Source organism: Mytilus edulis, chromosome 5 (assembly GCF_963676685.1).
Source record: "Mytilus edulis chromosome 5, xbMytEdul2.2, whole genome shotgun sequence".
NCBI classification, from domain to species: Eukaryota; Metazoa; Mollusca; class Bivalvia; order Mytilida; family Mytilidae; genus Mytilus; species Mytilus edulis.
This window is the reverse complement of record NC_092348.1, coordinates 55,203,934-55,221,879: the sequence shown is the minus strand read 5'-3', so window position 1 is coordinate 55,221,879 and position 17,946 is coordinate 55,203,934. Positions and strand designations below refer to the sequence as shown.

The window sequence follows — 17,946 nt, the reverse complement described above, 5'->3', positions numbered from 1 at the left end:
ATTTCTTGCTATTGCACAATATTGTCCAATTAGATATTTCTTGCTATTGTGCAATACTGTGCAATTGAAAATATTTGCTATTGCACAATACTGTGCAATTGAACATTTTTTGCTATTGCACAATACTGTGCAATTGAAGATTTCTTGCTATTGCTGAATACTGTGCAATTGAAAATTTCTTGCTATTGCACAATACTTAATATAATAATTTTGGATCCTGATTTGAACCAACTTGAAAACTGGGCCCTGATAATCAAAAATCTAAGTACATTTTTAGATTCAGCATATCAAAGAACCCCAAGGATTCAATTTTTGTTAAAATCAAACTAAGTTTAATTTTGGACCCTTTGGACCTTAATGTAGACCAATTGGAAAACGGGACCAAAAATTAAGAATCTACATACACAGTTAGATCCGGCATATCAAAGAACCCCAATTATTCAATTTTTGATGAAATCAAACAAAGTTCAATTTTGGACCCTTTGGGCCCCTTATTCCTAAAATCCTGTTGGGACCAAAACTCTCAAAATCAAACCCAACCTTCCTTTTATGGTCATAAAGCTCGTGTTTAAATTTCATTGATTTCTATTTACTTATACTAAAGTTATTGTGCGAAAACCAAGAATAATGCTTATTTGGGCCCTTTTTTGGCCCCTAATTCCTAAACTGTTTGAACTAAAACTCCCAAAATCAATCCCAACCTTCCTTTTGTGGTCATAAACCTTGTGTCAAAATTTCATAGATTTCTTAATTTACTTAAACTAAATTTATAGTGCGAAAACCAAGAAAATGCTTATTTGGGCCCTTTTTGGCCCCTAATTCCTAAAATTTTGGGACCAAAACTCCCAAAATCAATCCCAACCTTCCTTTTGTGGTTATAAACCTTGTGTTAAAATTTCATAGATTTCTATTCACTTTTACTAAAGTTAGAGTGCGAAAACTAAAAGTATTCGGACGACGACGACACAAGCAAAGACGACGCAGGACGACGACGCCAACGTGATAGCAATATACAACGAAAAATTAAAATTTTTGCGGTCGTATAAAAACTAAATACCAGGATAAAATCCTGCCTTCCTAAGGTTCAAGTGGTAAATAAAGTTTTACTACACAACTGAATGGCATTTACCTCAATTACTGTATGAATTTAAAAAGTAAAGAAAAAAATCTGCTGACATGGGAACATTTACATTTTATAATTTATAATTTATATTTTCTTCGTTTTGAATACAGTAGAGGAGATGGATTATTCCAAAAAATGACCAAAAATAGTAGGGAAAACACTCCACAACGAAAGTTCTGATAAGAACAGAATGCTTAATGAGAACTAGAACCAATATAGGTAATGTTTAATTAAATATTCATGAGTACTAATTTCTGTCAATAGTAACTGGACCAGAATAAATGAATTCTTAAATGCATTAGTAAACTCCTAAGAGCCGGTCATAGACCTTTCATATAAGTAATCTTCAAGAAAACAGCATAATACAGGACTCAGAATTCAATCTTGATAAAGACATTTATCTGCTGTAATATCCTTAGATCCAGAAGATCAAAGTAAAAAAATGCATTTAATGTTGAGGACAAATAAACACATTAACTAACTGTTCACCCTGACCGACAGTGTGTAAACTCATCTTTCCAAGAAATTAACTACAGACAAATTATCAAAACGGAAAGAAAATCGGTAAAGGTCTACATAATCACGATTCTAATAAGATCATAAGATCATCAAGTCAATAAAAATACAATGTTACAATGGTTGAGGGTCTGGATGGGGTGGTCTGTTATTCTGTAAACATTTAATTTTCACCCCTTTTTTCTCTAATCTTTAAAAAAATAACCCCTTTTTTCTCTAATCTTTAAAAAATTAACCCCTTTTTTCTCTAATCTTCATTTTTTTTGCCCATTATTCTCTAATCTTCATTTTTTAAGGGGATTATTCTTTAATCATTTAACCCCATCCAAACCCTCATGGTTAAGCATGATACCAAGATAATCATACTTAACTAATTCTTAATGTTTCCTATTACCAAAGTAAGTCAATGTAGTCAATTCAAACTCAAGTCTCAAAGCAGATTATATGTATCCAATGAGTACTAGTTACATTGATTCAATATCAGAAAAAGTCATGTAAACCATGTCATATATGTTCTCAATCGGATAGCTATATCATTCTATATATTAATTAGACTTTGAAAAAAAACACCTTTGTAATCATACAAAAAGTAAAATCACAAAAATACTGAACTCAGAGGAAAATCAATTCGGAAAGTCCATAATCACATGGCAAAATCAAATAACAAAACGCATCAAAAACGAATGGACAAGAACTGTCATATTCCTGACTTGGTACAGGCATTTTCAAATGTAGAAAATGGTGGATTGAACCTGGTTTTACAGCTAGCTAAACCTCTCACTTGTATGACAGTCGCATCAAGTTATATGTAAGACAGGTAAGATGGTTAATCTCTAGCTAATGTACTATCTCAAATTATAGTCAAAAGTGGTATACATATTGGATGAGGGGTGGGTCATCAGCGGTAAATTTAAGAACTATATCAAAGTAACATTCACAATAGATCGGATCAATTAGCTATGCTTTTTTTTCTGGAAATTGCTATTTGCAGGAACTTTTATATGATGCCAGGGTCAACTTTTACAATTTTAAATTGGACTAAAAGAGGACTAATATCTGGTGATTTCTATATATTGTGTACATGTACAAAACCATACTGCAGAAAATATAATAAACGCTTTTGTTTTTTCTATTCATTGTCTGTTGCTAGACAACATCATCAGAAGATACAATTTTGAAAAGATATATCAATCTAGGAATAATTGTGACCAAGATAAATTAAATTAGTACAGCAAATATATAAAAAGAAGATATGGGATGATTGCCAATGAGACAATTCTTAACAAGAGACCAAATAACAAGGAAATTAACAACTATAGGTCATCATACAACCTGCAACAATGAGCATAGCCCAAATAGTTTACAAATAATGACAGATGGATGCATCACATCAAGGACATCATATAACAGCAACAGCTTACAGTGACTCCTAAAGTCAATTTTATAATAAAAATAATAAGCAAACTGTAAACAACTTGTCCATCTCATCGCTTTTCCTTATAAATCCACCCCATATCTTATAAAAAAGAAAAAAACACAAAAATACTGAACTCTGGGGAAAATTCAACCAGGTGCTCTGCAGGGCGCAGCTTTATACGTCCGCAGAGGTCGAACCCTGAACAGTTAGGGCAAGTATGGACAAAACATTCAAGTGTGATACAGCTCTGAATTTGGATTGTGATCAAATTTTTGACATTACATGGTTTTTTTTTACACAAAACAAATGTCAAGATTTTACAAATCAATTAAAGATTTCTTCAAACTTTTTAAATCTAAAATTAAATAGTTGACACAGCATAGGTTTCTGACACAGAATGAATGTGGTCTAATGAACTTAAAAGGTTTTTTTTGCCTTTGAGCAATTCACTATGCTGTTGAATATTAATCCTCTCAAAAAAATGTTTGAAGAAATTTTCTTTTTATTTATGAAATCTGAAATGAGAAAAATTTAACCCCCCCCCCTTTTTTTTCACATCCCCGTTTCCCTTTTTCCAAAACTGATATCAATTCAAATTTCTAATGGAGTTTGCAACAATAACTACTCTTTTAAATACATCATAAAATATTAAAATGTAAAATAAAGTGCTTGTTATCACTGAATGGTAAAGATTGGTGGTAGTAAAAGTGAATATACATTGTTTATTGTATAAAACAATAAAAAAAAAACTTCATCAGCAACATTTTATATTGGCAAATTGAAGTTATTTACATAAAGTTATTGGCAAATAAAAATAGAAAATGACATCATAGTCATGTCTGGCAAATGTCCAACATACATTATCTAAAAACATTTTAGATAAGATAAGGAAAAAAAGCTTCATCAGCAACATTTTATATTGGCAAATTTCCAATGAAGTTATTTACATAAAGTTATTGGCAAATAAAAATAGAAAATGACATCATAGTCATGTCTGGCAAATTTCCAACATATATTATCAACTACTATTCTATACAAAGAAAGATAACTCCAATTGAAAATTAATTGCTATTGCACAATATTGTGCAATTAGATATTTCTTGCTATTGTGCAATACTGTGCAAATTGAAAATTTCTTGCTATCGCACAATACTTGATATGGAATCCTGATTTGGACCAACTTGAAAACTGGGCCCATAATCAAATATCAAAGTACATATTTAGATAAAGCATATCAAATAAGCCCAAGAATTTAATTTTTGTTAAAATCAAACTTAGTTTAATTTTGGACCCTTTGGACCTTAATGTAGACCAATTTGAAAACTGGACCAAAAATTAGGAATCTACATACACAGTTAGATTTGGCATATCAAAGAACCCATTTATTCAATTTTTGATGAAATCAAACAAAGTTTAATTTTGGACCCCCATTTGGACCAACTTGAAAACTAGGCCAATAATTAAAAATCTAAGTACATTTTTAAATTCAGCATATCAAAGAACCCCAAGGATTCAATTTTTGTAAAATCAAACTAAGTTTAATTTTGGACCCTTTGGACCTTAATGTAGACCAATTTGAAAACTGGACAAAAAATTAAGAATCTACATACATAGTTAGATTCGGCATATCAAAGAACCCCAATTATTCAATTTTTGATGAAATCACACAAAGTTCAATTTTGGACCCTTTGGGCCCCTTATTCCTAAACTGTTAGGACCAAAACTCCCAAAATCAAACCCAACCTTCCCTTTATGGTCATAAACCTTGTGTTTAAATTTCATAGATTTCTATTTACTTATACTAAAGTTATGGTGCAAAAACCAAGAAAAATGCTTATTTGGGCCCTTTTTTGGCCCCTAATTCCTAAACTGTTGGAACCAAAACTCCCAAAATCAATCCCAACCTTTCTTTTGTGGTCATAAACCTTGTGTCAACATTTCATAGATTTCTATTAACTTAAACTAAAGTTATAGTGCGAAAACCAAGAAAATGCTTACTTGGGCCCTTTTTGGCCCTAATTCCTAAAATGTTGGGACCAAAACTCCCAAAATCAATCCCAACCTTCCTTTTGTGGTCATAAACCTTGTGTTAAAATTTCATAGATTTCTATTCACTTTTACTAAAGTTAGAGTGCGAAAACTAAAAGTATTCGGACGACGGACGACGACGACGACGACGCCAACGTGATAGCAATATACGACGAAATTTTTTTCAAATTTTGCGGTCGTATAAAAAGGAAAGTCCCAAATCAAATGGCAAATTCAAAAGTTCAAACACATCAAACGAATGGATAACAACTGTCATATTCCTGAGACATTTTTGTTTACATTTACTCATTTTGAAACATTTCTTTTGACAAGCTATATTTATTTCTAAACAAAATGTATTTCATATGTAAGACAACATAATGTTGCTACCAGTTTTTGTCAACTTGTCTGTCTGTAAATCACAATGAAAACTTGGTGATTCTATAGACGTATTCAAAACGGAGAAGTCTCACAGATGTTTGTTTATTGCTGTCACTTACAGCATGCTGAGGTTGTCCAAGAAAATCAATCACAAGTGTACTTTCCTCGACAACCTTACATCTTTGCACTATGTAAATTAGTTTGAATGAATATCTGATGTCTATTAAACTAGTTCTATATGATCTAAAACTCCAAGGACGTGTAAAATCCAATAATTAAGTCAAATTCTTTGGAAAACTATTTTGTTAAAACATGCTTTAAAATAGTGAATTTTCAAGAGTTAATTCAACAAGTGATTATAAAACTCCATGACAATATATTGTAATATTGTAAAATAATAACTTTAATTAACACTGGTATAGAAATGTACCATATTTTGGTACAAAAATGTACCATATTTCCTGCTTAAAATATAATTCATGTTAAAATCATAAGGAGAATGTAACAGAATTTGGATTATTATAGCAAAAAAATGATTTTATCATGGTTATACACTGTAATAAATGGGTGGAAGCAAAATGGGGAGAGAGGTTACCCTTTTGAGAGTTCACTCACTGTTTCTGTTGTATATTAAAATGTTTGGTGATGATCTATTAGAGAATTCTCGATATCTGACTTTACTAACGTCATACATAAAGTATACGTAAGAAATCACAATTAAGACTGTATTTGAGATTGAATTGTCTCCCTTTTCCAAAAAAAAAAAAAATGCATTCAGCTATAATTTCGCCATTATCTTCATATTTTTCTTAATCTAATTAGGATATTTGAATTAAGACAACATTGTTGTACATAGGGAAAACGTTTAATTTCAGTTAGGGAATTATGAATACATTGGACAATTAAAACAATATTAATACTGTACGTGTAAGTCTTTTTGTTTATAAGAAACAAACCGATCAAAAACCAGATACAGTCCAATGCCATTAATGGACTTTTTTATGCTTTATGGTCTGGTGTGGTCTTTTTGGAATGTTTTCGTCTTTCATTTGTTTTTCATACTTCGTCATCCCGGGCTTTAATATCTCAGATCGTTAATCTATGTCCTAGCTTAGACTATTTCTTACGAGTTATTTAGTGTGAATTGTTGCAACTGTCTTTTTAAATTGATTTTTACCGACTGCTGTTGCATCACTTTCTAAACTTAGGAGAGCATTTTGAGTCGGTAAACATGTTTGTCCACCGCCATAATTTATGCTCGGTCATATGCTACTCAGTGCTTGACTTTGTTGCTGTTTATAATATTTGATTTGGTTCGCACATGTTTGCTTTCTCGTTTTAATTCCCTTGCCTTTCCCTTTCCAAAATAGCGATTTTGTCAGTGCATAACTAATCGATCTTTAAGCGTACATGCACGTCTTCAACTTGAAAAAGCAGTTTCGATTTTTTAGTATTTATAGTGATTCTGGTAACTTAAAATTATTGACCATTAAATCTTAAGAAAAATAATCGTAATTAATGGAAGCAAAGGAATGTATAAAGAGCTTATATCCAGTTTAGGATTCAAAAACTGAAGACACTGCTATACATCTGTTGTACTTTGTTTAATTAAATGCCAAGGGTTAATTATGAAGTCAAAGCATATTATCATTAAACTATTATAATTGAAATAAAAAATCTCAAAATACAAATATCATCTCACTTTGTTGACCGTCAATTCACGATTTTCAAACCAAAATAGGTTGTATCTCTAATTTAAAGGTGTGTTTGACGTATAGTTATCATAACTAGTATTTTGAAGGGTTTTTTTTCTCCAGAAAAAACCTTCAGATATACCTTATAGTCAAGTCAGAATCAACATATGTGTGAAATTATAAAAAATCAGATATAAATGTGTCGTATATCTTGTATCAAGATAGTTCTTGTTTGTTTATTGTCGTCAGTACATAATTAAGGCAATCTGAAATTGAGCCCTTGGTCTGGACTAAAGCTAAAAATGAAGGCCATACGGTAACCAATAGTTGCTTAAAATCAACATTATATCCCCTGATAGTTAGCCATCTGATTGTTAATACTGTTAGATATTGACGATTCATCTTTTGTGGTTGAACAAAGGATTTTTTTTAAAGTTTATTTTTGTTTTGGCTTCATATATATACTTCATCAAATTGTCTGTACGAAATAAAATGCCCCTCCGCACCAAATATTTAAACACATAAAAAGATGGTTCGTTCCTTCTATGATGTTAACATTAGAAAGAAAAGTAATGGAACATCTGAGTTGCTATCTCCTTGCCATATTCTACCAAACATCTCTTTAAACGAGTATCCACAGTAAGGTTGAACATATAAATAACGAAAATATATCTTGGAAAGAATTTCTTTATACGAAATATCGAATGAAACAAGTGTGGACACAGACTAGCGTGGACAGTATCCAGCATATAAGAGAATTACTCGGTCAAACTCATAAGACCCAAACAAATTCGAACTTGATCTTGATTTTATCATGGACATTTGCCAGCCAGACGATACCACCAGATAGACGACCAGAAAGACAGATAAACAGACAGATCAGACCACCAGAAAGACAGATATACAGACAAATAGGACCACCACACCGACAAGACCATCAGACAGACGGACCGACAGGCATGACCCCCAGACAGTCACACAAACAAGACCACAAGACAGACACGCAAAAAAGACCACCAGACAGACACACAAACAAGACTACCAGACAGGCACAGACAGACAAGACAATCAGACAGACAGCAAGCCAGACAAGACAACCAGACAGACAGACAGCCAGACCAGACCACCAGATAGACAGAAAAGACCACCATACAGACAGACAGACAGACAGACAGACAGACAGACAGACAGACAAGACCACCAGACAGACAGACATACCAGATAAACAGACAGACAGACAGACAAGAACACCAGATAAACAGACAGACAAGAACACCAGATTAACAGACAGACAGACATACAAAGACAACTAGATTATACCACCAAACAGACAGACAGACAAGACCACCAGACAGATATACAGAGAAGACCACCAGACACACAAGACAAACAAGACCACCAGACAGACAGACAAAAAAAGACTACAAGACAGACAGACAAACAAATAAAATAAAGTCTCCTACAGCTTCACTTCACAGGTCAGGGACTTATATATTTAGTTAACACTAGATGATTAACGATCTATATCAATCAACAAAATGTGTTATAGCTAATTAGGCACAAGTCCCACACAAATCAATTTAGTTTAATTACCGATTAAACTTAACCAAACTTAAACTAAATCAGCATATCTTTGCGTCTTGGCTTTAAAAGTCATATATAAATATGTAACATTACGTTGCTATGAAATAAAGAGAAGAGCAAATATATTTGCGGGTTTCTACAATGTACATGAAATACTGTTGAGACCGAATATCTACAGATAAGCCTTTTTTAAATGATTTTTACAGTTCGTTCTTTTGTTGTACTATAAAACCACTGTTCCAGGTTAGAGGAGGGTTTGGACTCCGCCACATTACGTACATATGTGCCTGTCCCAAGTCTAGAGCCTGTAATTCAGTGGTTGTCGTTTGGTGCCGGGTTACATATTTGTTTCTCGTTCACTTTTTTGTGTACATTAATTAGGACGTTAGTTTTTTCGTTTGAATTGTAAAACGTTTTACATTTGTCATTTCGGGGCCTTCTATAGCTGACTATACGGCATGGGCTTTGCTCATTGATGAAGGCTTTACTGTGACCATTTTTATTAATTTCTATGTCATTTGGTCTCCTGTGAAGAGTTGTCTCATTGGCAATCACACCTCATCTTTTTTTTTTATTATTATTTTAAACGAGAAACATTTATCAAACATACCAACAAACGACAAGCACTGTTCCTGACTTAGGACAGGTGCATATAATATATGCTGCGGGTTTGAACGTTTTAATAGGCGCCAATTTAACCTTCACCCTAAAACTGAAACAGCAGTATAACATTACAATTGAAAAGACGCACTATAAAATATTAATTGAAAATGGCTTTACTCTTAGACTATAAAAAAATGAATGTAATATGAAATCGTGTACCAGTGTTTGACTGAAATTTCTGCAAATTTACTTTGCATATGTTGTAATGGCTCTTGCTCTTTCTGCATGAAAGAGAATAAACTTTCAGAAAGCCAAAACAAAATAATAATTTTGCAACCATCAGCTACATTTTCTTTTATCTGTTTTGACTCCTTATAATTATAAAATCTTGATTTATTTCCTTGCAAAAACTTCTAAGCTTGTTCAATTTCATGTAGTATGTGCTGCAACGCATTTAAAAAGATTGGAATTGATGACAGGGGACTCTACAAAGATCCTTTAGTCAGGGGCGGATTTAGGCGGGGGCGTGGCGGGCGTGCGCCCCCCCTAAAATTTGCAAAGCATGGGTTGACTTCAACATATTTAAGTATCAGAAGAGACCATTTAATCTTTTTTAACATTCAAAGTATATAAAACAGTCAGTTTAACAGAATCAACGTTATTACTAATCAACTGACCTACGCTTTATTAAAGTCCTATAAATAACTTCAAAGGAAGGTGTCAAACTCGGAGCTGCATGCGTTTGATGACAAATATAATAGGTTTTTAGCAGTTAAAGTAAAAACAAATGTTACAATGTAGTTGCGGTTTTTATAATCAATTTGTTTGATAATCGAAGTTCCAAAACATCCCTTACTCACTTTCACAATTTCATCATGACACGGTCAAGAAAACAGTGAGATTCTTTTATAATATACCGGCGTAATGAAAGATAGAAATACTGTTTCAAGAGAAAGGTTAGTTTATTAATTTGTTTCTCTGTGTCTATATTTATTTCTCACTTGCAACCTAAATATTTAGTCGAATTCTGTACCGTATTACTGTATGCTTGGGATCCCAAGAAAATAAATATAACTGCGTAAATGCATCTCATTCTGGTTTTAGTTGTTTGTGGCCAACGCAGTGAAGTCTGGCACGACCTCCGCGAAAATCATAAAAGTCAAAAACAGATAGTATGAAAGGACAATTAAAAATCGCTGGTAAAAGTAGAAATTTTCGTTTGAATATTATATTGGTCAGGTGAGCAATTGTGATCTGTCTCGTCTCACTTTGCGTCCGTCTGTCCGCCCGTCTATGTAGATTGTTGTCAGGTGTGGATTAAGGCGGTTTCAGCTTGAAACTTTAATTTCTCGCTAATTTTACCACACAATAGTTCGAGATATCTACATTTCACCCCTTTAGAAGAATATTTCAATAGTTTTACCTAAAAAAAACCTCCAAAATTTTTTCGCCTCGCTCCACTCGGCGAAAATAAAACTTTGCCCCCCCCCCCGTAGTGGAAATCCTGGATCAGCCACTGTTAGTAATCTAACTAAATGTTCATCAGTTGACAAATAACATTGCACATTAACGTAACAACTGTAAAAATACAAATGTTGTCTTCACCGAAAACTTAAATACCGTAATCAATTTGGAAAAAAATGTATATATAACATATGTCAACTTAAATTAAAAGATACTGACAAATTTCATTTTATCTATAAAAATCGTATTTTTGTATATCTGTAAAAACAATCACCGACTTGCCATCTTACGTATGCAGTCAGTGATTAAGTGATTCGTAATACATAAGTTTTCACCTTTTTAACGGTCTAAAAATGATTTTGGGAAATCCAAATTATTAATTTTCACTTTCATACGTACAATGTATGTTACAATGACGCTTGAAAGGTATAAATAACATAAAGTTGACGCTTCATACGTACAAATACCATTGTTAAGTTACATTTAATGTATAAAGTAGATACTTATGTCGTTTGTGTTGTTTTCTCTATTAAGGGGATAATCACTTTACTCAAGGATTTGTATAGTGAGTCTCAATACACAAATCCTTGCTTTATCTTTTTGGACTCATCTGGGTTTATCTTGGGTTTGCAAGGGAGCATTATATATATACCTTATGTCATTTGTCTTTACCTAAAGATATAGTAAGGCTGGGTTAAGTGCTTAACTTTAGTAAAGGGACAAAGAATAGTAACTGAACAATCCAATTTCATGATTAAACTCAGGTCCCTTATAGAACAAGACAGCCTTTCCTATATGGAAAATAACACTCCAAAGGGATTTAACTCTTCAAACCATTTTGTTAGAAAAAAAAGAAATCTGCAAATCAACCCAATAAGGTTTGGTTAATGGATTCACAGGACATTTCTTCTCATCTTAAAACAAATTGATAATATTTCAACGATTTGTTTTTAACACGGCCTTCAAACATATCAAATACAACTTGGTCTTTCATTCTCTTTGCCTTTCAAGGAAATGACCTTCTGCTCACAAACAACTTCAACCAGGAAGCAGACATAAGAGAAACCATTTGCAGTGTTTGTATAACAAATTGTTAAAGCGCAGGGAACTATTTTCACAGCTTGAAAACTCAGAGCATCCTAACCACCAGTAATCTAATACCAATATGACGTGGAGTAAATGTCAATGGCCAAGGACTAAAAATGCTATTATTTTCCAATAACCTTTTAAAAGGATGGAGGAAACAATATTCATTTTCTAATAAGACGAGATTCAACAAATATTCTCTCTGATCAATCTAATAGCTTCTTAAGAAGCAGGGTTATTTGCACTGTTATAACATTTTAGCATTCTTCCAATAAACAGTTTTCGGTCAATAAATTCCTCAATAATCTTGTAAATGATTGCCTGTAAGATTGAAAGTGCTGTCATAACCTTATTTTGTCTAGATTACTGTCGCTCTAATGTACTTCTTACAATGATTTCCATAAATTTATTGGTCGTGTTTTTGATTTTACCGTATTTAGATACTGAGTTACTGTTTTATCGTATTCATTTACACAGTTAGAGTATAATGTATTCATTTACATATTTACAGCGTTACATAATTACATGAAATATATACAGTGTTAAAATTTTCATTTACATGATTAGCATGATTAGAGTTTTAAACGTTAATAAAAAAAAGAAGTTTAGGTTTGTACATGTTGAAGGGATATAAGCTGTTGAATTAATGTTTATCGATTAGACTCAAAGTCTCATTTTTATTTATTACATACTTAAACATATTTCCAAATTACAAAATGTCCCCCGAAAAATCCTTATCTTTCATTTTTATGACTGAGCAAGCTTAGTACATGCACAAATCTCGCCATTTAAGGATCAAATTAAATGTGGCCTCAATACAGATTCAAATGAGGTTTAATTTTGACCTACAATCCAATAATACAGCAGCACTGTCTTTGAGTTTATTTTGACAATATCTAACCAAACCGACTGCTAAAAGCGATTTTTTTCTTCATAATATTGAATTTTCTGTCATTAAGATTTTTTTTTAAATAAATGCTTAAAACCTCAAAAGCAAATTGCATGAAACACCATTAGTCAGATTAAATCAGTTTCAAAGTTGTAATACTTTCTATATGGTATGGAAATTTTAGTGGGAACTCATGGAAGTACTTTGTAAACCATCTACATTACTTTGCAGAATAATTAATATTTTTTTTTAGCCTAACTTCCAGTGGCAAATATTTCATGCATGGTGACAGGTCTGGACAAGAACAAAACAATAACACATCTGATTGACAGTTTCTGCAAAGTGGGTCAACAAGGAAAAAGGGTAGGAATTTCAATTGTAACTGGAATATGAAGGGACAGAAATTTGCATGCAACAGGTCATCTATGGAATCTTTAAAGAGTTGTTGCAAGGGTTCTTGAACATGCATAGAAAACGGCTCTCTTAGTAAACAACACATTTAATAGAACAACAGATATGTCTGTGAATTTATACATACTGCAGATGTAAATGGACTCCCCAGTCCCCTCTTACCCATAGGTTTTACTGCTTGAATAGAATATACCATGAATGACCATATTTCTATACCTTAGTTAACCCTAGGGCTTTTTATGAAGAAAAGCATATTAATGAATGTAACAAGAAGGAAACCACCAGAATGTTTGGTAGCATAATAATTTCAAATCTAAATAATTTCCTGGTCAATGGTGTCTATAGACTAAACATAATCAATTTTGTATACTACAACTTTCAGCCAATCATTTTGTTTGTAATAAACAGTTAAAGGGAAACAACTCTAACTAGTTACTGTAAATGCTACACTGTTTGAAACTATCATTTAGGCCACGGTTTTTTAATTTGTTGGTTTACGGATTTTCCCCATGAAAAGGTCGGGTCGGTCGGTCGGGAAAAAAAAAGAAAAAAAATCATCTTTGAAGACAAAAAAATATGCAAAATCAATATATATTTCACCTTTCTAGCAATATGTTTGTTATGCTATTTTATCATCATTTCTAAAATTTTAGTTCGATGAAATATTATTGCTCAGCTGTTATAAACTACGCATGACATTGTCTAGTAATTTACAGTAAAAAAAAGGGGGATGCATGGACAAAGACTAAATTAAATCATCATTTCAGAAACAAGAAAAATAGATTCGCGTAGCTCTTAATCAATTCCAGAAAACTTGGTAAATAATGATCTTCAAGCACGAAAACTGATAAAGAAAAAATGCATAAACGTCGTACGAAAATAAGTTTCAACACACGTGTCAAAAACCTAATAGAATCGTCCACTGGAAAAACGATATCGGGTTAATCTGTTGTCTTGCATTCCCGTTTTTTTATCCAAATGAACGACATTTTTTTTATTACCTATAAAAACAAGAAAATTCCTAATGATTTGTTAATATTCAGTTCTTTAATTTGATGCCTTCACCCTGTCCACATTTGGACAAGTCTATTTCTATGAGATGATGCATCTTACGGACTGATGACAAATAAGGTAAACGAACTTATTGTGCAATTGGTTTTAAACACAAGTTTTGTTTCGCAAAATTATTTGCGCAAACGACATTTCAAGGTCAGTTATAATTGATTTGTCTATATTTAGAAACGTAAACTGGAAGGTTTTTTTTTCACAACAGAAAGTGTTGTCAATTTTGTTAGTGATTAATGCATTTCATTTCAGGAAAAAAAATATTTTAATTATTTTTTAGGGATAATGCATTTGATAAGGTCGGCGGGAATAAAAAAGCGTGAAAAGTGAATTTTATTTTTATTCTGGAAATCAGCAAAATCGGGTCGGCGGATCCGTAAACCAATAAATTAAAAAATCCTGGCCTTATAAATAAAAACATCAATATCCATTTAACCTTATTGTCCAAATAAATACCCATACAAAACAAATAAAGATCAAGGCTATATGTGTGCCATTGGTGACTTTCTTGTTGATATACATGTATACCACACATCTTTGTTCGTGTACATTTTGTTTGTACTTTACTATATAATATTTGGAAGTGATTTTAGTGATCAAATTACACCAGGAACAACAAATGCAACAAATTGTTTAGCAATTAGTATAGTGAAAGGACAAAGCCTTCTAAGCATGTAAAAAAACAGAACAAGACTAACATCTAAGTACATATACTAACAACAACAACCACTTATAAGGTTTCTGGATAAGCATGATAACATGCGGCAGGGTTGGTCTGAGTGTATTCATAGATATTCAAGACAATAGAATCACTTACCTTTTGTCATTTCTTTACTTATCTATACATATTTAGTGTCTTATACTAGCTGCCAATGGATTTAAATTCTTCAGTTAAACTCTTAATTAATCCTGCAAAATAAAAAGTTTGACATTGTATAGCTTTTTCAAATTGTTTATTTTCTTATATTTTAAAATTGATGACTTTTGCTCTGTTTACCTGTAAAGCAAAATATTTTCCTATGAAATATTGTCCACAAATAACATATTTAACCCCACCACATTCTGTACATACATGTCCCTGATCTGGAGTATGTAATTTAGTGGTTGTAGTTGGTTGTTGCATCTGCCAAATTTGTTTTTCATTTATTATTTTGCAAAATTAGCAGTTGGTTTTTTTAAATGCTTCACATTTTGTCATGTCATGGCCTTTTATAAATTACTGTATGCTATAGTATTGGTTTTGCTCATTGAAAAAGCTGATTGTCAGGGCAAGCTTCAAAAGAAGTCATCCACCTTTGCCAATCATATTCCAAATTCTCAGTTGCCTGTACTTACAAAAAAAACAGGTTGAAAAGATAGTTAAATATATCTTACAAGTCAGTAAAAAGGAAGGTGTCACAGCAGAAAATTAAAATAGCCTATCAAGACGTGGCAAGATCTGATAAATCACAAATATTTTGACTACACTTTAACATGATCAAGATGTCCCTTTTCAGATAAGGAACTGTGCTAACATGCATGCCTTTCACCTTAAAATTGTGGCTGTGTCCTGGCAAATTGTCAACAAAAAACCAGCACGTACACCTTTTCAACAGAGCATCTTTTTACCACAGAATACCACAGAACAATCAAAATTTGTTAATCTAATTAAATTTTGGTACTTTAATTGTTTCAGTGAACTTACTAATGTCAGCATTAATTTTGGTCTCAAAAATATAGAATCTATATGTAAATGCTATATCAATCTAATTAAAAACCGATCTCTCATCGCTCCTGTTTCTGATATGTCGCGTGGGAGATCTAACGAAACCGGCTTTGAGGTCACATGTGAGTGAACTAAAAGTTATGAATTCATAAAGATATGCAAATGAGTTGACGACCTATTAATAAGCCAATCAAAAAAGTTTATGAATTATTTTGACTGACGATTTCGTCGTAAATAAAATGAGTTACATCCCTTTGCCTTTCGTTAAACTTGCAAGATCGCGGAAGACTCAATTTCATTGGTCGAAAAAGACACACCTACGAGGTCACTCACATGTGACCTCAAAGCGGGTTTCGTTAGATCTCCCACGCGACATATCAGAAACAGGAGCGATGAGAGATCGGTTTTTAATTAGATTGATGCTATATGTACCAATTTTTTTAATATAAAGTTCCAGTTTAACGCTTTCTTTCTGCATACAACATTTGGTAAAAAATCCAAAATATTATCAAATGATTGGAGAAGATATACACACAACATAAGTATCCAAAAACAGTCACCGAACTTTAACTTTTTTACAATTAAAAAGACACCCTTATTAGTCAACTCAAATATTACTGTCCTACAACAACTTCAGATATCTTTTGAAGATATCTGGTAGCCCTTAACACAGTTATATATATACTCTAATGGAGAAAACTTTCTTGTACAAACATTATTAAAGTATAAATAATAGATACCAGCTTAACAAATTACAAATACCTTATTATTTATAGTCACTTTAATAACATCAACTTTAATTAAATGTCCCATTAACCATTTTGATATGTATTGCAACAACTCTTAAGGTTCATGTGGACCCTATGGTTAAAATGACTGCATTTTCACATCAAAATTTACATTGAGTACAGACAAAACGGTGCATCTGGAAAAGTTTTAAGGCATAGCATGCCCTAGATAAATAAAATTCAAATGCATTGTATGTTTTAGAAAATTGAAAACTTAACTGGATTTTGCAGTGCACTTTTTTCATTACTGCAGAAGATGATAAAATAAACAAACAGTTGAGTTTCTCTTGATATATGGTCCACTCAGGTATACAGTTTAAATCATCAATTATTGTCAGGTATCTATTGTCCATCTATTGTCCATGTTAATTAATACATCTAACTTCAATTATTACCTGTGGGGAAGTTCTCAAACCTCTTTCTCAACTTAGTTTATTTTGGCACCTTCTGGTGGAATGAAAAAAAAAGTGCACTGCAAAATCCTGTTTTTTATTTTTTCTAAAACATAAAACATATTTGAAATTTATTTATCTAGGGCCTTAAAACTTTTCTAGATGCACAGGTTTGTCTTTACTCTGTCTGTCTGTCTGTCTGTCTGTCTGTACTCTGAGTAAATTTTGAGGTGAAAATGCAGCCATTTTAGCCAAGGAGTCCACATGAACCTTAACATAAAATTAATAAAAAAAAGTGACCAAAAACTGATAAACAAAATTAATTTAACAAATAATTTTGTAATGCATCTAAACATTTTCAAAAATGAATTAAAAATTACAAAAAAAAAGATTAAAATGTAGCTAAAATATAAATGTCACAAACGTAAAATATCTTTGTATGTTATGGTTTAAATAGCTAGGGGTTTCTGTATGATCTAAATTATTGGTTATTCAGTTTGAGGCACAGCCATTGTGAGTGACCCTGAATATTAGTAAATAGAAAAATTAAATTTATTTAAATAAATTATTAAATATCAATTTTTTAAAAGAATGACCAATGGCAATAACAGGATAACAATGTCTCAAGTATAAATATTTCGAAGTTCTGTAGTATATTTGGGGTATTCTTTGGTGTTCTGTGGTAAAAAGACCCTCCCCGTGTTCAACCTTTACTTAATTCAGTGCCTGATTTAAAAGACAAGGTACGAGTTGTCATAGGACGAGATGACATGGTACGGTTAGACAATCGTACGAGTCAA

General features: G+C 32.2%; 1 protein-coding gene across 1 annotated transcript in view; it reads right to left on the bottom strand.

The window, feature by feature from the left end:
• LOC139523965 (uncharacterized) overlaps positions 1–17,946 on the bottom strand; it is a 76,022-nt gene that overhangs the window by 57,879 nt on the left and 197 nt on the right. The window contains exon 2 of the mRNA XM_071318456.1: positions 15,079–15,170. Coding sequence (XP_071174557.1) covers positions 15,079–15,088 — 10 coding nt within the window. The 5' untranslated portion in view covers positions 15,089–15,170. The remainder of the gene's footprint in view (positions 1–15,078; positions 15,171–17,946) is intronic.